A 22,166-nucleotide genomic window follows, 5' to 3' on the forward strand; every position below is an offset into this window, starting at 1 on the left:
AACGCTCAACGCGAGCCCTCTCCCAACATTCGAAACGTGTATCTGTGGAGAGGAGTTGGCCACCCCTCAGATGTTGGATGGCACGAGGTTCTGGGTTACGGGCAGGGCTGCTGCGAGCGTGTTCAGCAAAGCGCACTTGCAAACCCGCTTCAACCTTCCCGCTTGAAGTGTGGAGAAAATGGGGTTTGCTCACCCAATTGGGCACCCTTCCCCCCCACCCATATACTGTATTTTTTGCTCTATAAAACGCACCAGACCACAAGGTGCACCTAGTTTTTGGAGGAGGAAAACAAGAAAAAATATATTCTGAATCTTAGAAGCCAGAACAGCAAGAGGGATCGCTGCGCAGTGAAAGCAGCAATCCCTCTTGCTGTTCTGGCTTCTGGGATAGCTGCGCAGCCTGCATTCGCTCCATAAGACGCACACACATTTTCCCTTAATTTTTAGGAGGGAAAAAGTGAGTCTTATAAAGCAAAAAATACGGTACATTCTGATTGGCTGAAGAGGGGCACGTGCAAATATGACCCCCGTTTCCACAACAGCTGGGCGGGCAAGCATTGCTTAAGTGGTTGAAATGCTTCTTCACACACAGGTGACCCCAGGGGGCAGCAGAATGGCTTGTTAATGGACAAAGCAAAAGGGCGATCATGGCGCAATTCCCTTTCGCCCGATTTGGTGATGGCATGAGAGCTAAGTCTTGGCTCCCGTCATCTGTGATGCTCTAGTCGAGACAAAAAACCTCTTCGTCCTAGGAACCTGTGCTATTCTAAGTTCAAGTAGTGCGTTTTGGAATTTAATCAGAATTTTTACCAGGCGAGAAAGTTCTGAAGCAGCTCATGCGTTATGTTTACACCAGTCTCAATTATGGCTTAACATGAAGGACCAGTGCGCTGGAGAGACCGTGCTTCGCTCTTCCTTTTGCTAGAACGCCAGCGAGGAACCAAACCAGGCGCTGGTTTGCTGTTGTGCGCAAGCCAACTTTTACGGTTAGGAGAGAAGCGAAAAATGTGATGGTAGGCTCCTTCTTGGCTAACCAGCTGGATTTTTGTTGAGAAACGTACCATGAGCATTGTTTCGCGCGCAACAGCAAACAGCCTATGGCTTGTTTCGTTGGTAGCATGCTGAACAAAGGTTAGTGCTGTGCACTGTTGAGCCAGTGTACCAGCAGCGCATTTCTTGTTCCGCTTAAACCATTCAAGTGATGTGCAGGCCCAGGCAGCAAGTATTGCATCTGCTGTGCGATGCAACACAGAAATTGTAAGACTTTCTCATTATTGGCTATTACTGAATTGCATATGAGTGCAGTGCGTGTGTGTAAGGAGAAGGACAGCGATAATTTGCTCTGAACTTGTGTTTAAAGGGCTTGCCACCTTTTAAACCTCAAAGATTAGCCCATCGTAAGCTTGTCTTAGGCATCAGAAGTTAGTTGCTTCTGGGGCTGAGGTGGTGGCGTTTGCCTTTGTGTTTTGTTTTTTTATTATTTAAAAAAAGACTGTCGTCTGCCTGAGCTCTGTTTGTAGAAAGGTATCCAAATTTGGGTAATTTGGAAGGCTTAACATTTCGCTCTAGAAAAAGCCGGAGAAAGTTAAGAGTCATTTTTGCTTTTGGCCTAGAAGGATCTTGGATGCAGAAAGGAATGGTGCTATGTCATCTGATGCTGAATCGGCTTCTTTTCCCTTCCCCAAATGTGTCCTGGACACAGTTTTCCTATTTTAGAATAGTTTACTTGAGCAATAATATACCATTGTGTGCATTTTTAAAGCACTGCTGTCAGATGGCACTTTTTTTGGTAACTTTCAAAGTGTTCAGAGTTTCATTTCTTCTATTTTTGTGCTTATAAAGTGTCCTTAACCATTTACATTGCAGCATTTTAGCTTGTCTTACAACAAATGGTGGTTATTTTTTTACTTACAATGCATTTGGTGCTCAACTTTATTCTTTCCGTTGCTGCTCGGTCCACTTGCTGGCCTAAAGGGGAAAAAACCCCACCTCATTTGGGAGGTGCAAGGAATATGCCAGATTTGTTCCATGTCTAGTAGCAACCTCATAGCCAGGTACATAGGCTCCCTAAGAAGAGAGTGTGGGATTGCTTTGGGCAGCCAAGCCAGTTAATTCACTCACTTCCCTGCCCCCTTTTGTTAATTTAGAACCAATGCCTTTGAAGTACTGTTATGTCTCTTCCCAGCTTTGACGAAACGTCTTAAATGCAAACAACTGATCAAGATCCACATTGACATTTTCAGAATGTCGTGAATTTTTGTGCCCTGGTAAATTAGAGAATGTGCCCCGCCCCACAAGTAAGCAACAGCAGGGGTAAGAAGGTACCATTTTAGCTACCCATTGGTGTCTTCTGAAAAACAGTAATGTAGAACATATTTTCCAGATGTGTTTATGGGCATCCATCTGTCTCTGGAGATGATGTAGGAGTGCACTTTTGGGGGTGAACTGTTGGAAGGTTACAGCACCTGTGATGAGACATGTTTTGTTGCAGCCGGGGCAGATGAAGGGGTCTGGTTGTGCTCCTGCAGATGCACTGTTGCATTTCTTCTCCCAGCGGTCATTCCTCCTCGGGTCACTGCTATGGATGCAGCATACGGATATTATACCTTAATGGTATGTGCAGCTTACAAACATTCTAATATGGTATGTGCATCTTACAGTCATTTAATGCTGCAATTCTACACACTTACCTCGAATTAAGTGCCACGGAATGCAGCAGGGCTTACTTCCGACATTATGTAGGACTGCACTATCTCCATGGATCTTTTTTCAAAATCGTGCTCATTCTGAGGTTAGGCAAGCCTGCTAATTGTGTGGTGCTTCGCCATTTTGCCAGCAACTCTATCTGTTAACCGTGCTCTGGGATTTTAAATTGCCTACAGTGGATGTGAGGGGAAAGTTACTGAAACAGAACAGGGCAACACAGCTTAGGCCTCAAACGATCTCTTCCGTTTGTGAACAGAAAAGGGCAAGTTGCATCTTTGCCCTGGATGGTGTCCTAATCTTTGCAGCAGCAACTGTTGTTTCTTCTTGAATGTCTCCCTTCCTTAATTTATAAAGCTATCTTAAGATAGGTGGGGAACCTATGACCCTCCAGATGTTAGGACTACAGGCTGCCGTATCCCAGGCTATTGGCCATCTGTCATGGATGCTTGAGCGGAGATTCCTGCATTGCAGAGCATTGGGCTAGATGACCCTTGGGGGGGGGGTCCCATTCAACTACAATTCTATGATGGGAGCCTACCCCCCACATGAAAGGCCACAGGTTCCCCACTATTGCTTCAGTCGTTCCTACGGAGTCTTAAATTGAGTTTGCAGGTCTACCACAATGCTCTGTGTCTGGGCTGCAATTTTCTTTACAAACCTCCTTGGAAGTCGAATGTGGCATGTGGACATTCTTGAAAGTTTGGGAAGGGTTCAAAAACAAGACAGGAATATTCAGTGAGCACAACATGGGCAGACATGTAGATGGAACTCAGACTTTTCTGAGCAACATCAGCTGAATTCATGCCTATTTAAACTTCAGTGATGCAAATGTTTGTTTTGTTTTTCATTTCTACTCTCATTTCATTTTCTTGTCTGCATTGTTGATTAGAAAATTGCAAATTTGAGAAGAGGTTAGCCACACTGCTTTTGACGACAACCGCTTGGCCTTAAACGCCTTTAGTGTTTAAAGATGTCGATCCCGTTTCATGTTTAAAAACCACTTACAAGTTAAAGAGTACCAGGGATAGATTGGTTCAAAATGCATTTGGACATTTTTAACATAACTCTAACTTTATAATCCCAAGTGTAAAAAGTACATACTGCTGCTTCTTCTTACACATAGTGAGGTACTTCTGTAGACCCTTTGGCCCGGATAAGAAAAGTATCCTATATTTATTTTTTAATGGTTACCTACTTGAAAAGGTATTGCTTAATCTCGAAAGCTGAAAAGCTTTGTAGGGCCAAATCACACCTTAACTGGAGAATTGGCAACTGTGCTTGTTTCTCTTTGCTAAATAGTTGAGTGCAGGAAAACCAACATTAAGCTCACATCTGCCTCAAGGCAGCATGGGGGGGGGGCAGAGGTTAGAAAAGGGAGGAGACGGAGAGGTCCTTGTTCCCACGCTGGCAACCTAGCAATTTTGTCCTTTTTCTTCTGCTGATTACATGCTTCATGTGTAGTTTGGCTTTTAGATGTGCTGGAACCGATTTAGGCTTGAGTGTACCATTATGCCCACTCCCCCCCCAAAAAAGAAAACCCCCAGTAACCATAAAGTGAATATTTAAAGCACTGCGATCAGTGGCAATCTTGTTCAATGTGTGTAATGTACACATCTGTATGCTGCTTTACTCCCCCCCCCCTTCCCACCACTAAAGCAAATTCAAAATTCAGCTACACATTGCAAACCTGTATATTTAGGACCTATGGGGGGGGTGTAGAATTTATGAGCCCGACATGGGTGTAGAATTTATGAGTCCGACACTATCAATTGTGAACGCCCTTCTAGTAGATCACGTCCTTGCCCAGCTGTGGCAAGAGAGCTGCTCTACATGATGGCTTTAAATATATGCAAACTGCAATCCTGAACCAGCAAGAAGCTGGTACCAGTTGCTGTGATGATATGGTTCTCCGCCTTGGGCTTGGCAGGGCATCTTCGTACGCATGCTCTCAGCAACCAATATTTGGGGTTTTCTTTCTACCAAAGAGATAACAGGACAGTCTGTGGTAGTTTTCTCAAAACGCCTATCTCCGTCTAGCAGGTTCTGCTGCCTATTTCCATCTTTATTACAAGGGGCCAATACAAAAATGTTGGGAAACATTGAACTCTCTGGACCAGAATGTGCTTCGCTTCTTAGAGAGCCGGGGGGGGGGGGGGATAAAGATCTGTGCTGCAGCATCTTAGATTTCTCACAAAGTATGCGTTTGAAAATGGGATTGGGTCATTTGTCTGCTTTTTCCTGCTTCACCTACTGTGCGATTGTAAATGGTGGGAAATTGAGCTGTTTTGCAGGCATTGGTAAGCATTCGATAGTGGTAATGAGTCCTGATTATGCACCTGTTAAACACCAACATTGCAGCAATTATGTTGTCTGTGCAGATTTGTGCTAAGTGCTTAAATACATTCATATGTTTACTGCTTTACATAAAAAATTGCACATTTTATCTTTAGAGTGGGACTGCCTCCCCATCTCCTTTCCCTTTAAGAAAGCAAATCTCATTGAAAGTGGTAATTTACAGTCGAGAAGAGCTTTGTTCTATATAAATATTCTATAAATATGTATAAATATACTTTTTTTAAGCATGGGAGAAAAAAATTAAAAAATGCATTCAATGACAAAGTACTCGGAAATCATTACAATGGAATATGCACAAGTCAATAAAGATATAGTTAAATTTGTCCGCTGTTCTCATGTGACATTTTCTGTTTTTTATTTAAAAGTAAACTAACTGCAAAAGAAACCTCTAGCTGCAGTCTTGAATCCTTGGGTCTTTATTGCAAAGAAATCCTAGTGGCTTTCTCTTACGTGGCTCCTTTGTGTTTGAGTGAAAAAAGTGACCCCCCATCTAGGTAATAAAATATACTCCTTGTGCTTGAAAACATGAACGGTCAAGTGCATAGTATGAAGTGAGACTACTTTCCCATTTAGCCCAGGATTGTCTGGCAGCAGCCTCAAGGCTTTTCCCAGCACTTTTTAAAACCAGGGCTTGAATGCAGAACTGCTTTCACACAAAACTAACTTGCCTTTGCAAGTACATAGATTACCCTTGGACAGGGGCGTAGGAGGTGGGGTGGGTCACCCCAGGTTTCATCATGGAGGGGGGGGTGACAACTTATCAAGGAACAATTACTGCCCTACTAGGGCTGTTCATAAAAAAAACATTTTTTTGAAAATGACTGCTCCAAAGGTCTTATCTTACTACACTAGGGATTATATAACTATATATGTAATTTCATACATATCAGTTAATATCTTGACCCTCCTCCACAAAAATAGCTGTTTACTTGGCCGTTTTCCTGTGTCGTGAAGGCTGAAATTTCAATTCAGTGGAGAACTTACTGTTCCCAACCCTAACCCTGCGGAAAGCCATCTAATTAGACTTTAATTTGATTTTGACATGCTTTTAGGAGCTAATTTAATTGTTTGATTTTATACCAATGTTATGTATCTGATGTTAGCCACCCTGAGCCTGACTTCAGCCAGGGAGGGCAGGATAGAAATAAAAGGTTATTATTATTATTATTACTTATTACTTATTATTATTCCTTTGTAAGAAAATATGAAATAATGTAAAACCATTTTTGCAGGCAAAAGAAAAAAATCAATGGGGGGTGACAAGAAATTTTTCACACTGGGTACCACCTGACCTTCCTACGCCTCTCTGTGCTTGGAGTATATCAATACTTTTTCTGCAAGTGTGCCTTGCATCCCTTCATAAGTCTCTACTGAAACAGAACATTCACCTTTTGAAGAAGATATTACTTATTCAGCAATGTTACTCTTCCTCTATACACACCCACGTTTGCTTTTAATTAGGTCATCATGTACACAAATATCATTAGCAGGAATTGGAAGTTTAATGCCATCTTCGTTAATAGTGTCTCTCAAAACTAGAGGATACCAGCTTGCTGCTTCACATCAGACCAGAGGAAGAAAATACTGACAAGCCCACACTTGTGAAATCTGGGAATGTCTAAAGCACAAATTTCAGTATGTGTAGACAAGAGTTTGAGGCAAAAGCATGAAATGCAACAAGTGCCTGGAAATCCCTGCATTCAAGGGCTCGTTGCTTCAGTCCATCACCATGCCCTGCGCAGGTGGATAAAGGAAAATATTGCATCACAAGACCACAAACCTGCTGCATGCGGAGCATAGATTGACCTAGCTCCCTAAGGTGGTGTCCAAACATAGTGAAGCATTAAAAATACCCACTTAGCTTATCTGAAAATACTCAGATTGGGAGATACGCAGCACCTGTTAAGTTAAAGGATTTCAATGCAAGTTTTATACACACTTTCGCGGACTGTAACTTTACGGTATCCTAGATCAGATCTTCCACCTTCCAAGCTCCCTCTAAAGTTCTTGGAGCCACTCAAAATGAGGAGTGTCCTTAATGCTATTTTTGCATCCATTGCAGTTTATGACATCCTACATCTTGGTATTACCTGGAACTATTACAAAGAGAGAGACAGTTATTCCCGGAACCAATTTAATTTAATCTCGGTCCACACAGCAGTTCAATTAATGCCATATCTGGCAAGGAGGGGACAACCTCAAGACGCTTGGAGGGGATTGGAGTGTGCTTTCTTTTTTTATTTAGGACTTGTAACAAGAGGGTTTAGTACACAGCAACAGTTAATTCCAAATACAGTTTAAAAACTCTTAAAAATTTATGCTCCCTCACTCATTGGAAGGTGGTTTAATGGCACACACAGTAAAACATAATTAACAGGGCTTTCTTTAGAATCCTGCACAATTCTCACCATCTGTGAGGTCACCACAAGAGCTCAGGAAATAAACACTTGCCACTAGTAGCAAAAGTTGCTCAGTGAAAACCAAATTGGAGCTTGTTTCCATTGCGATAGGTTTCAGAAACCTATCCATACATAAGCAATGATAGTTACGTGAGAAAAATAAGCACCTGATCATCGAGATTCAGCAAGATCCTAATGGACACCAGCCTGTGCTTTTTACCCAGTCTCTTAGAATTTGGTACACACGATAGATAGCATCATCAATAAGAAAAGAATCACTGAACTGCATACAATTTCATTCTCCGGTCCAAGCACAACTCTGGTCTCAAAATTTTATGCTCGTCTCAAGGCATGCCGGTTTGCTGCCTTTAGAAACGGCGCTAAGAAAAAAGACAGGCATATGCCATTCTTCTCAAGAAAGCACGTTAACTACAAACAAAGGTATGGTCAAATGCTGCATACACATAATAGCAGCTGCAGAAGATGGTAAATCTAATACTCGGGTAAAAATGACAGTCCCTCCAAATTTCCATTTGCCTAGGAAAATCTGGCCTTTGAAATAAAAATATCAAGGCGACCTAGATTTAGGCAACATCAGTTAGCTTCATTTTGCATTTAAATACCGCAATACTCCTCATTTGGAAAAAGTGAGTGTCTTAATACTGCAGGTTTAAGAGTCATGGGTGTTCTCCAACTAAGTTTTACTCACAGTAGGCCCACTGAAATTGGTCACATTTCCTTAATTTCAATGGGTCCATTTATGAGTAAAACCTACGAGTTGGCTACCACCCCATTCTCTCTCATTTGCAAGGAATCATGCCTCGTGAACAAGGACTATCCCCATCTTCATTTAGGATATGAGCTGTGCACCGTTTTTTAACATCTATGTCTGCCTCTTATGTCTCCCACACACAAAGTTAACACCGAGAGGTTAACCGGCATCACTGAGAAATCACCCCATGGTTATCAAGTCTTAAAGTCATCATTCCCCTCATTAAGCTTATGACACTTTCAAATACTGCTCTATGTTCAAAGGCTGCCCCAGAAACTACAAATTGGAAGACACCCTATTTCCATTCATACATCATGCTCCATTCAATTTTAGCACCAAACCTAGCCATGCCCTTGGTTGGTTTTCCCTGGCAGAATTTGCTCGGGGAAATTTAGAATTAGCCCCCCTTTCCTACAGGGGAAAGTGTTTACTGCTTTGGGTTTAGCTCAAAGCCGAGATCAATGGGATAATACTGAGAAAAACGGAACATTTAAGGCTTTCGCCCAGCAGAGACTGGAAAACACTAGAAGTCAGTCCTACTTACTGAAGATGCCACTTCAAAAATTGAAGGATGGCAGCCCAGGTAAGAAATTGTTACTTTAAAGAGAGTAAGTTGGCAACTGTTATCCTCCTTGGGCTGGGGGGAGAGAATCACCCCACACAGCTAGATGTTGATGCGAAAGCTCAACAGCTCCCAAGGTTTATTCCACCCCGAAACCTTGTGGAAAGGGACCCATTTACTCAAGGTCCTCAGCGATGCTCCAATGATGGGGATCTGCCATCAGGCAATGTCCCATTAACGGACAGGCCTGGGTTTTCCCAATATTTGCATGCAAGATTACAGAAGAGAGTCGGAAACAAAGGGACTTTTTAATATCATGACACGATACAAAATGGGGGGAAGGGGGGGCAAAGATAGAAAAGCAGGCCATCCGCATGTTCGAACCTGAGCTTTAGCAGCGCATAGCATCTGCAAACTGGCGGCCAACATTTCGTGAGCCTCTTATTAAATTCTCTTCCCCCCCCCCTTCTAAACATTGCTAATATAGTCCAAGGTAGCACGACGAAACTCACTTGCAGGTCTCCAGAGCACCTTCTGTGCCACGCTTGTGTGCCGTGCAGAGCCATGGAGTACGGTCTTGGTCCCTCTTCCCCTTTACATAGCATGTGCGCAAGGCTTCAGGAGCAAAACTAGGGGGACAGGGCTAAGTTTACACAAAGCAGAGCAGAGGCAGCCCCTGGAAAGAACAACCAACCGGAAGCAAAGACTCCAGCGATACATCATTCCTACGCTAGATTGGCAACTCTTCTGGCTTGGAAGGATTTGTTCCCGGTGTTGTGGAAACCGAGATTTTGTCTTTAAGCAGGAAGCCAATGCGAGCAGCAGGAAAAACACACACATCTTGGATCCATTGCTTGCATGGGTGGGAGAAGGAAGGCCAAGGGAATGAAAGCCATTTTATGAAGGAATAAATGATCAGGAGCTTGATACCGGATCATACATAGAACTCTTACACTGTTTGCACTTAAGAGGCTGAAAGTAAATGTTCAAATCATCATAACTTTTAACACCTCAATTTGATTTTTGAAAGCAGGACTCTATGGGGAGAAAATGATTTTATTTCCAATTTCCCAGGCCTGTCCCCCCCACCCTCTTTTTCCCGTCCCCCACCCGCCCCCTTTTCTTTAAAAAAGAAGTCAACATTAAATTAAAAAAGGGAACGTTTAGAGGAAATTACAACCGATAGATGGAGTACCACCCTCACTGACTTGAAATAGCATGCAGTCTATGCAACATTACATACATACAAAGTCTGATTACTTTGGGCCGGGTACATATCGTCCCTAAACATTCTACAGAATTCAAAACTGTACAAAATAAAAAAAGCGTCAAATCCAAGGAAGTTCTTTACGTTAGTACTGCAGAATAGAAAGCATAAGACCAGCAAGAGGCGAGCAATCTGGAAAGACCGTCTGCAGCAGCTTCATGGAAAGTGATCTTGGCCCGGGAGGTTTGTGGGGAACGGCCACAAAAATCAAGTCTTCTAGGGCAACACTTGGCATTGCCCCCCACTGGAGCCGGCAACAATCATCAGAGTCCCTCTCCACACAACCAAGGAAATGCAACCTTTTTTTTAAAAAACCCAGTGCAGAGAAGCTCCTTATAAACCAATTCTATAGTGAGAGCACTTTTAAAAGGGGGGAACCCACTACAGATACAATCTCAGAAGCTTCTCCAAACAACTTGTGCGCGTGAGGAATCTGTCCGGATTGGACCTACACTCCAAGCCAACTTCCCTTGCTCTTAGAAATAAAACCAAGCTGCAACCTCAAAAGCGACAGATTATGATATTTCGGCATCGGAACTGCAGGTCTGCTGTATAATCTAAGTTGAACGATATTGTGGCGTTTTCCAGAAGGGCTAAGAAGACAGGAACTCTCTTAAGATGTGACGAATCCGGCACTAAGGCAACCTGTTTGTTTTTTTGTGGGGGGAGCAATGGGGTGGGGTTTAATTGGGGGTAAGTATTCTCGAGAAGTCAAGGGCCCAGTACCAGACTTAAAGTGCATCAACAATGGGGGAAATTAAGATGGGTCCCCAAACGGGGTGGAGGGGGATGCTCCCCTCCCCGCAGGAGCAGTTGGAGAAGGAAACTCTCTAATTCAAGCATCCTCATTATCCTGCCTCGTTTCCTTCGGATTTTTCAGGGCTATAAAAAAAAGCTCTTTGCAACATAGCAAGCTACCTTGCAGGTACACAATGTGCTTTGCGCAGAAAGGAAAACAACATTTCTTTCCCCGTTTTTCTTTCCAGCACCTAGTTCTGTTGCAGGCATTCTGCATCAAAGCCCAGAACAATATCCGAGACTTGCCTCCTCCTGCACAGAATCAGATGAGAGCGCCAAGGGTTTATCGGGTCGAGCTGAGCAAGGGCCTTGAGGAGCTGCCACGGGGAGCACATGTGCAGAAGTCTGCATCTCCGTGCAGGTTCTTTGTGTGGCGAGCTGTGGTCTCAGGCCCGTGTGCATCCCAACACACACAGAACATTGCACACACAATACCTACATTTGTGCATGGTTGCATCGCAGCCATAATAGAAGACAACGTCCTCTCATGGCAGACAGAGCATGCACCAATGTAGATATGTAGGAGTCTTATCATGCGCATTCTGTGCAGGGAGTAAAGACTGATCATGCCAGAAATTTGCCCTAATGCTCCAGTGCCTATAGGGCTACAGCCCCATAAAGCCTTGACTCCGTCAAGGAAGCCAGTCCTGAAAGCCATCCCATTTTAGTGAGGCTAGAGCTGCTCGGAGCACTGATTTTGCGATCTTTGCAGGCGCTCTCCACATAAGCAAACTGTGCAGATGGGAGATACATAAAATCTACGCTAGATTCTTGGTACCGCTTGAATTCTGCTCCTGGCTCGAGCAAAGCATGATGAAGATTTCCGAGCACACCAGCTGCAGAGGGTAAGCCAAGACAGCCTGCGCAGATAGAGGAACTAGATGCCTGCAAAACCACATTTTTGCTGGTCTCGTGGAATTTTGGCTAGTTGGTGTTAAGAAGGGCAGGCTAGCATAACATGTGGTTCCAGGTTCATCACTTTTCGGTCACTATTGAAGTGAAGACTCAACAGGTCAAGAAGAGATGTGGTTGCATTTTGCATATTCATGGTTCATTTGGGTTGCTGTTATGGGGGTCAGGATGGGGGCTGCGGCATATTGGGGGGAGGGGAGACACATTTTCTTCCACACCACGGTTCCATCAAAAATTACAGGGATTCCTTTCAAGGCTGCTCTCTGTATGAGAGGGAATCTGCCATTGGTGGCGGCAGCAACTTCCTTCTGCAACTAACAACTGCTTGGAAAAGGCTATTTTTGAGGGAACCGTGATGTAGGAGGGAAATGGTTAGCCCCCTACTACCCCATGCCTGATCCTGAATAGGACAGCTGCAATTTAACCAAAAGCAAAGACATTTCACGTGTCATCAAGTTTGGCCTTAAAACTTAAGAAGCCATTACAGAAGGCTTCTCCTCACATTTAAGAAAAACACCCATCTGAAAGACTGGAGAAAAGGTAGCTCAAGCTCTCTTCCGTTTCTAATTCGCCTTCAAAGGAAACCAAAACAGAAGGCAGCCCTCCGGATTCCTAGCAAGATCAGCTAACAGGCCTCGGCCACATTTGTCTGCCTGCCTCCACAAGCCTTTCATGATATGCACTGAAGTCGAATTGTACCATCCGATTGGTATGCATGATGATATTTGAGCCAAACAGCTCAAACTTTTAGCTAAAACTTATGAATGAATTCAAACTTCCCCCACCTCTAGAGAGATTGAATTCTTCTCTATTCTAATTCCCCAAACTATAAAACATGAGGAAATTTCAGAAGATTGCAGCCAGCCTTCGGGAGAAGAACCAGGGCTGAAGCCTGATATGTGAAACCACAAGATGTGGCTTATACGTATTCTGAAAGCAGAATCTGGACAATATGTCACTTATCAAGAGAGGAGGGTGCAAACTATTCCCTGGATATTTTTCCAAATAGGGAGGCAGCCCAAATCTTAATTTCAAGCTTCATCTTCCTTCCAACTTTTTAACAACCATTTCACCAAATGAGGCCTCACTCGAAGCTTTCAAGGATCTATATAACAGGAGGCCAAGCAGAAAGGTACAACTTCCTGTGTTCTCAAAGCAAGAGGAATGTGATTCGAAACCAGCTCCGTGTGCACCTGGATCAGGCTACATGCGCTGAACAGCTGCAGAAGTGTTTTGGGTCAGAGATGCAAGGAACCAACCCGAGATCCAGTTGGTGTGTGAACCCCAAAATGTTTGCCAGTACAATAACACTCTTTCCAATGGTAAGAGAGTGAAGAATGGGGACTTGGGGAAAGGCAAAGAGGGAGGGGGGTGGATGGCCTATCGAAGCCAACCCTTCAGCACTGGCATCTGGGATGTCCCAATACCAGGGCTTACATTATTCCTGAGAAAAATCCCATGTCTTGATTGAATGGGTCACAATTTGAGCAACGGATCGGTTAATTGGCAAGTTCGTTACATCTCCTATATCTACACCCGAATCGGTCAGCTTATTCAAATACGTCGTTCAGCTCAGCCCAGCCGCCGCTGGCAAATGGAAGAGCCATTTCTCCAAAACAACTCAAATCACTATTTTATAAAATGGTTGGGGGAGGGGGGAGCAAAACAAAAAAAATAAAGAGTGGTTTTGTTTACAATGATCCTTCCTTCCTTCAGTTCATTTGACAGGGCCCCCCAGCCGCTGGAGATGATCTGGGGAGCCCAACAACCTCATGGCAAGCAAGGTGCAAATCTGCCTCTTGTTGTGGCCGTCTTCACTCTGAGTAATGCATGATGGACTCCACGTAGTTCCCTGGGAAGAGTCCCGTTACTCCATTCATCACCCCTTCATACCAACCATCGTCGTTTTTCTTAATGACGTAGATGATGGCGCCTTCCTGGAAGGAGAGTTCATCTTCCTTGTCTTTAGTGTAGTCGTAGATCGCCACAACTAGGAGCAAACGGAAAAAGGAGAGAATAGCAAGATCCCAAGAAAGCAGTTGCCTGAACTGAAGGCAATGTCAAAATCGTATTATAGCTTTCATCTGGGTAATCCCTCATTTCCCAAACAGCAGACATTTCTCTTTAGCAGTAGCCGATTTGAATGCTGTCCTTTCTCCCTGTTTGCGCAAGAAGTCAGTTCCTCGCCCAAAAGGCCAAAACGTGACTTTCGATATTTCAGAATATTTTGCGCTCAAATGCTGAAGTTCTAAAAATAAAAACAGGAGAAATTTTGGCCTACTCCACGCCTCTCATTCCAATATACAAAAGACTGAACCAAGTAATTGCTACTACTGAAAAAGATGAAGCTTATTTAGGGTTTCCAAAATATTTTTCCAAAAATATTTTGGAAAAAGTCAACACAACATGATGCTCCCCCTCTGGTTTCATATAATAAAAAGGGGATCTTGGTGAGAACAGTCCCCACATAGTAAATTGATGGGTTACGGCATCCTTAAAAAATGCTGCTTGCTTTCCTAAAAGTAGCAAAAGGCAGGTCTATCGAGGAATTCTAACTGCTCATTTCCTTTCTCAAACTTGTGCAGTGATGAAATGGAGATAAATTCAGTTTCTGCATACGAGCAAAAAAAAACCAAACAGGCCAGGCAAGGGTTGCAAGAGAGAAAGAGAAACCAATACAATTCAAAGGGACTGTTCAACCGATGCAATCTACCTATTGTTGTTTTTCTAGTATATCAGATGCAGAACTGCCAACATCTTTTGGTAGTTCTGCATAGTTCTGTTTTACTACGGCCCACAAATTCAGGTGGCTGAAGACCTTATGGAATTACTTTTTAATCAGCTAAGATTCCCTTTCTTTCTGCATTCTTTCTCATGCACAAAAAATTCTTTCGTTTCTTTCCTCTCCAAGGGGAAAAAAGGGGGAATTTGAATTAATGTTGGCTTACAGATGTAATAAGAAATATGAATTAACTTACTATTCAATATGCTTTTCCACGCTGTGATCTGTTACGTGACAGTGCAAAGGATACTAGAGGACAGTCACTCAACAGGAATGGGAAACCTCCAGCCTGCGAGTCAAATTAAGCCTGCCAAAGGTCCTAATTTGGCCTATGAGGCCATTTTCCCAACAGCCATGTCCTGAAGTCAGGGGTGGAGCAGGCAAAGCTGCAAGGAAATAATGGATCTAGAGTGCAAACCAGATTGTTGCAGTCAGTGCTGAATGCAAGCCAGCTGGGATCAGCCCACTGCCGAGTTCCCCACCAGAACACCTATGTAGAGCTGATCCCTCTGTCTTACCAGCCCTGCTTGAAGGCAGGAATGGTTGCATCTGGGAGCTCCAATCAGACAAGTAAAGCTGATCCCAGCAGGCATGCATTTGGCACTGAGGAGCAAGTGGAGTTCCCAGTGAGTGGGGGAGTTCAGGATCCAGCCCACCAGCCAGATCCTACTTCCCAGCCTTGTGGTGCAAGCTTGCAAGAATGACAATTGTGAATGGGGAGGATACGGAAAACAGGTTTTTCTTACCAAACCGCGAGATTGGAAAGAGCTGGCTTGCTTATTAAATAAAAAAAGGGTAAACACAGATCCGAGCCGTTCCCTGCTTGTACTGGAATCCTGGGGAAACTAGCAAAGTACCGGCTACCAGGATCCAGCACCAGCCGAGAGAGCAGCAGTTGCTTCACAGGGACAGGCCAACGTTGGTTTTGTCTTCCCTCATGCTGAAGGAAGTGGATCGGACTCTGAGACACACCATCAACTGGTAAAATATTAATTTCATGTTGTGCCACCACCGGGCAACATAACATCTGAAGGATCTCAAGGATGAGGCATAGCCAGTAAGGTGCAGTGAGCTGAACCCATGTCAAATGGCTGGAAAAGACTCTTGCCTCAGCAGTTAACTCTACGGTTAGAACTTCCAGCAAATGTACCTTTCTCCAAGTAGGTCCTTGGTGCCCACGGTGGATCCTCTTCAGCGTATGGGTCACTGTATTCTACCACAGCGGCTTCTTCCTCCTCATAATCTTCTGGAGGTGGTGGTGGTGGTGGGGATTCATCAAAGACTGGCTCATCTACCGGGGGTGGGGGTGGAGGTGTGTCTGAAACTAGAGGAGCAAAAATCCACACTGCAGTTCCTAGAGTTTAAAGGCTATACAGTGGTGCCTCGCAAGACGAAAAGAATCCGTTCTGTGATTCTCTTCGTCTAGCGGTTTTTTTCATCTTGTGAAGCAAGCCCATTGAAGGATTACCGGATTAGCGCTATTAGCGGCTTTTAGCGGCTTATCTGCTGATCGGATCAGCTGATAAGCAGCTTAGCGCTATTAGCGGCTTATCTGCTGATCGGATCAGCTGATAAGCGGCTTAGCGCTATTAGCGGCTTATCTGCTGATCGGATCAGCTGATAAGCGGCTTAGCGCTATTAGCGGCTTTTAGCTGCTTTTAGCGGCTTATCTGCTGATCGGATCAGCTGATAAGCGGCTTAGCGGCTTAGGAAAAGGGGGGGAACCAGCAGGAACTCGCAAGACATTGTCATCTTGCGAAGCAAGCCCATAGGAGATTCGTTTTGCGAAGCACCTCCAAAACGGAAAACTCTTTCGTCTAGCGAGTTTTCCGTCTTGCGAGGCATTCGTCTTGCGCGGCACCACTGTACAGCACATCCAATATATTAAGAGCTTTACAAGTCTTATTCCCGCCCCCCGCCCAGTGTCTGCTTCAATGGGTTGTCCTCCTTTTACAGAAAAGATCCAAGGCAGTGCGTGTAATCACTGATCAAGGTTCAAAGTTCACCTTCCATCGAGTCTGACACTCAAACACTGGACATCGGGGAAAACAGCAGCTTTTCCACTTTAGGGAAGAGGTAGCACATCTGTGGCCCTCCAGGTGTCTTTGGACCATTGTTCTCATCATCTCTGACAATTAAGCAGCGCTGGAGGACCAGCCCTTTTCTAGAGAGATTCATGTTCCACATTACCTGCTGCTAGATCTTCCAAATCCAGTCTCAGAGGCAGTATGTCTCTGAACATCATTTGCTAGGGAACTCAAAGGGGGGGGGGGGAAGTGCTATAGCTCTTGCACTCTTCTAGTGGTTTTTCATAGATATCTGGCTGGCCCCAAAATGTTGGACTTGGTGGGTCTTTGGTTGAATTCAGTAGGGCTGTCCTTATGTTCTCAATCCCATATGGTTATGCTGAATGGCAGTTCCTGGTTAAGTCGCTTTCTTTTGCTTTCTGCATGCCCTTCAGATTGTAAAGCAGGAACTTTGAAGCTCTGAGTCCACTATGTGGACGCTGCTGCAGTGGGGGCAGAAGGTAATCGACCCAATCCCACATGAAAAACAAGTGTTCCTCTTCTGCCTGGCAGAAGACCACAGCATCACACTTTGCAAAATGCACTGTCTTGGCTGCTGACTGGTAGATGCACAAAATTTATGAAACAGTCTATGACCAACCAATCCAAATGTGGAACGTCTGCTAGATTAGAAGCAAGTGGGCATTACAAGGTTGTCTGTGATCAAGAGGCATTGTCATCTTCCAAACCTAACACTTGCAGGTGAGCTTAAGCTTACTAAAATATCTCTACCTGAATCAAAACAAAATAAAAATGCATACTTACTATTCTCCTGAACTCTGGCCACAAATCCCATGAGTGGTAACTGAGGAGTTACCTGTAGGATAGAGGGAGGCGGCGGCGCAAGAGACACTGCAGAAAAGGAACGACAACAATAAAAAAGCAGGCCTCCGGTTAGAAAAGTTGAACCCAAAACATGAGAGATTGCATGGGCACTGTGGTTTCCTACTCAATGCAAGAAAAGGGGAGGAAAAATAGTAACAGGTCAACTTGAACCTAGCTGCCAAGGACAGCACTGAAATTTGCTTGAAGCAGTATTAATCATCAGGCTTGTTTCTTAACTTGACATCTTTCCGCAGGGCCTGCAAGACAGAGCTGTTCCACCAGGCCTTTGGCCAAGGCACAGTCTGACCCCCTCCTTTGGTAATCCTCATAGAACGCAAGCCCAATGGTTGCCATTAATTTGATTCTGAATTGATTTTAGAATGTATTTCAATTAATTGATTGTGATTTTATGTAAACTGTGTTATTTTTATTGTTGTTAGCCGCTCTGAGCCCAGCTTCGGCTGGGAAGGGAGGGATATAAATAAATTTTTTAAAAATATTATTTTTATTTTTATTAAAAAACAGAAATAATTCATGCTTAAGGGATTCGTCTCCTGCAGTCTCCACAGAACCAGTCCTGAAACAAGTCCGGCAGAAGCACAGAAATCCTTGGCTATTAGGAAGACAGTCTGGTGCAGTCAGGGAAAATATTCCCCAACTCACAAGGACTTTCCAGCGCTTCATTTTTACATAGCCTGCATTTGCATTACCAAAGACCAACATTTACAGCTTCATATTTCTTCATAAAAATTCAACATCTACAAGCAAATTAGAAAGCAATCTCTTAACCCGGTCTGAGAAAATGTTCAGGACTGAGACTTAGAATAACTTTACGTGAAGTGTTTCTGAGCACACAGAACACTTTCATGAACAGTGTGACCTGACTGTTTAAAACAGGATTTTAGAAGTGTGCTTATGCGATTAAGCACCATTCTGCATGGCTTTGAGACAGCAGCTGAAACAATTTACTTCCTCCCACAGAAGTCCATGGGAATCTTTCACTTCTATGGGTAGATAAAGTAGCTGCACTTGGGGTCACAGTTTAGATGGAAACAAAACCCAATCCCGGCCCCCAAGTCTTGGCAACTTGAGAGTCAGGGCAGAATTTAGGTTTTCCCCACAACTCAATGATGTCAGAGACTCCCGTTCTTTCACTCTCTGCTGAGTCATTCAGTGGATGCAACTCATTTCTAAATGAGAATATTTCAGCACTCACAACTTCTTGAAAATTGAGCTCCCTATATACTTGCCCCTTCAGATCATGGTTGCTGCCAATCGCTTCATTTTTAAAATCAAGCTGTCGTGTGCAGAACCTATTTTTGCTTTGCTTTCTCTTGTACAGAGTGTGCCTGTAACATGGGGAAGTCTATGCAGGAGTGCACTTCATGTACAATGAAAAGAATGAGAATCAGTGCCAAGATTTCCCCCAGCAAGCACCATGCTCCTTCTCCCTTGCTGAAGCCCATGTTCTCATATGCATTCTTCTTCTGATGCTCCCTCAATGAAAAGGTAACAGGCCAATTTTCAAATGGCATTCCTTGCTCCCCTATCCTGTCATTTCCCTCCCTCTTTATGGCACCACAGTAATCTGGCTGTCCTCAGCAGTCCTCTCCCGACAGTGAGTCTTTGTTGGAGGTCCTTTTGCCTCTACGCTGGACGGAGTCCAAGTCCACTGACATATCCCATCTTCATCTGCTAAAATTCTACACTTACAAACCTCTCATTATTTGCGCCACGGGAAAGCCACTCTTTTTGTAAATTTACAATCCAAGCAAGCTACCCTTTTAAATCATAACATTCTGCTTGGCTAAACAGATTGAATGAGAGTTACCTAATATTTATTGGCTATTTGGCAATCTTCTGTGGTGCCTCGACAACAAAATGACCGACTAATGAAGGGCCACCCATTTAACAACTCTTACCACAACAAAGGATTCCACGAAACATGCTGAGCATCCAGAAAACACCTTTGCATAAAAAAACAAACCTTCAGAAATTGGTCTCCCCATAAAAGAGTGAATAATCATAGGTTCTCTCCTTCAGCATGCAAAGAGTCATGCTTATTATTAACACCTTTTCACATTTGTGAGTGTTATGCATTGTCATATTTAGGGACACTTCTCGGTATGTTTTGAACATGTACACACACAAACACAAAATATTCCATACACAAATATTCAAGTTCAACAGGTGTGTGCAAACTTCAGACATCGTGCAGGTTATGTGCACTGAGTGCAGATCCATTATTAACATGCATATATATTCTAGGAACTTAGGTTCAGTAGACAGGTGTTGGCTTAGGGGTGGAAGAGCCAGACTTATGCCACAACATACCGTATTTTTTGCTCTATAAGACTCACTTTTTCCCTCCTAAAAAGTAAGGGGAAATGTGTGTGCATCTTATGGAGGCTGCACAGCTATCCCAGAAGCCAGAACAGGAAGAGGAATCGCTGCTTTCGCTGTGCAGCAATCCGTCTTGCTGTTCTGGCTTCTGAGATTCAGAATATTTTTTTTCTTGTTTTCCACCTCCAAAAACTAGGTGCGTCTTGTGGTCTGGTGCGTCTTATAGAGCGAAAAATACGGTAAGTCATGAAGCTCAACCAGTGTGGCTTCTGTCAAGTTACAGGCTCTCAGACTAATCAATTCACACACCTATTTGCAGTTGTGCTTTTCAGGATTTCATCAACTGATCTCCTATGAAACATTAGCAAACTGACAAGATCACGGGGTTCTGCCTTCCTCATGCTTGTTTCTATGATGTACAACTGATTCAAGCCAGGTTTCCTTCCAAATACAAGCCATCTCTTTAGCAATCTGGCCACCTACTGAACTAAGAACTGTGAGGGGAAACAAAATGTTGTCTCAGGGATAACCATGTTAGTCTGTTGCAGAAAACACCGAGGCTTTGGGCATCTTAAAGACTAACCTTTTCATGGCATAAGTTTCCACTTCAGATGAATAAAGTGTTATCTAAAGTTACAAGTATATGGTTTGGGCGGGGAATGGGGGGGGGTGCGCTTGTAAACAGTGAGGCCAGAGGAAAATAAAATGCAGAAAGTACAGACAAACTGATAAATTACCAAAACAGCCACATTTCAAATATAATACTTTATCAAAGAAAGACAACCCCTTCCCCGCAATCAGAGATTAATATTTAGGATTTTAAGGTAAAGGTCGAATTATTCATCATCACGACAACATGTGGTTAGATCTTTAAAGGCACCACAACAATGGCATTTTTGTTGGTGGGTTAGAGTACTGATTTTCACTGCGGTGCATCTTACCTGGGTTCTGGCTATAAAAGGGTCCTCCATTCACCTGGTTTTGAAGGCTGTTCTGCGAAGTGATGGAAGGAGGACGCCTGTACGGCAAAGAGCCCCCTATTGTTGGAGGGGTGTGCCGAGTAGCAGGTCTGTTCATGCTGTAGAACTGAACAGGATGACCTGTTTCGGAAGGGAGAAAAGTGTCAGGATAAGGACAAAAATGTTGAAGATGAATCCTGCCTTTTCACATAAAGATTTCCGCTTCATATGAGTGGACTCACCACAGCAAAAAGACTGAAACTGAAGAATGGGAAAAATAAAAACGTGGCTCCCTTCTACGATTGGATTGAAGACTTATACAAACTCGCGCCATATGAACAACTTGCATATAAACGCAGACTTGCCATGGACAAATTCAATGATATTTGGAATCCTTTCTTACAAATACTGTAATAGGTTAAGATCTGGTGAGGTACAATAACAACTTTGTAAAGTATACAATTTTGGGTTCCCCCCTTCACTTTCCCTTCTACACAGGTGCTGTTTCTCTTTTCCTTTTTCTCTCTTTTATTTCGTCTCGCCATGCTTGGTGGACATACAGTGGTACCTCGGGTTAAGTACTTAATTCGTTCCAGAGGTCCATTCTTAACCTGAAGCACCACTTTAGTTAATGGGGCCTCCAGCTGCCGCCATGCCACCAGAGCACGATTTCTGTTCTCATCCTGAAGCAAAGTTCTTAACCCGAGGTACTATTTCTGGGTTAGCAGAGTCTGTAACCTGAAGCGTATGTAACTTGAGGTACCACTGTATATGGTTATGTACAGTGGACGCTCGGGTTGCGAACGTGATCAGTGTGGGGTGCATGTTCACACCCGCAGCGTTTGCAAACCGCAGTGGCGCTCTGCGCACGCATGGGTTGTGATTTGTGATTCGGTGCTTCTGTGCATTCACGACCGCCGAAACCCGGAAGCAACCCGTTCCGGTACTTCCGGGTTTCGGCGGTCCGCAACCCAAAAAAACGCAACCTGAAGCATCTGTAACCCGAGGTATGACTGTAGTATTTAACTTTCAATAAAGAAATTAGTGTGTGTGTGTGTGTGTGTGTGTGTATAGATAGACAGATTTCAGCTTTATCTAAAATGTTTGAACACAAAGGGTGGAACCCAATGTTGCTTAAGCAGACCTTTGGCTCACACACCGGGTCTTCATCTTTCCTATCTCCTCCTTGCAGCTTCTTGCTGCCCCGCCCCCGCAAAAAAAAAGCCCCAAGTCCAACGGGTCCCCCAAACCTCCAGAGCAAATTTGAGGTGTGAAAGAGAGGCTGCAGTGGTAAAGAGAGGAAGGTGAAATTCCACTGCATGACTGCAAGTCTACTCTGCTTGTGGGAAGACAGCTTTAGAAACAACCCATTGGTGTGTGTTTTTTCACATGCTTTAAAAGCTGCTCAGATGATTCAGAG

The 22,166-nt window shown here is 43.9% G+C and overlaps 1 protein-coding gene and 1 long non-coding RNA gene across 17 annotated transcripts in view; one reads left to right on the plus strand and one right to left on the minus strand.

Annotated features, from left to right (window-relative positions):
- The first annotated feature begins 487 nt into the window (after positions 1-487).
- On the plus strand, positions 488-10,365 carry LOC310693525. The gene is made up of 2 exons (XR_014519222.1): positions 488-4,421; positions 4,452-10,365. It is a non-coding gene; the product is annotated as an uncharacterized lncRNA (long non-coding RNA).
- The window catches only part of ABI2 (abl interactor 2), a 72,503-nt gene continuing 57,615 nt past the window's right edge, over positions 7,279-22,166 (minus strand). For all 16 annotated transcript variants that reach the window (XM_083473585.1, XM_083473595.1, XM_083473594.1 and 13 more), the window contains 4 exons: positions 20,729-20,887; positions 17,385-17,471; positions 15,704-15,877; positions 7,279-13,761 (listed from right to left, as the gene is read on the minus strand). In XM_083473585.1, coding sequence (XP_083329711.1) covers positions 13,586-13,761; positions 15,704-15,877; positions 17,385-17,471; positions 20,729-20,887 — 596 coding nt within the window. In that variant the 3' untranslated portion in view covers positions 7,279-13,585. The remainder of the gene's footprint in view (positions 13,762-15,703; positions 15,878-17,384; positions 17,472-20,728; positions 20,888-22,166) is intronic.

This window comes from Podarcis liolepis, assembly GCF_965112155.1.
Source record: "Podarcis liolepis genome assembly, chromosome: 1".
Lineage (NCBI taxonomy): Eukaryota > Metazoa > Chordata > Lepidosauria > Squamata > Lacertidae > Podarcis > Podarcis liolepis.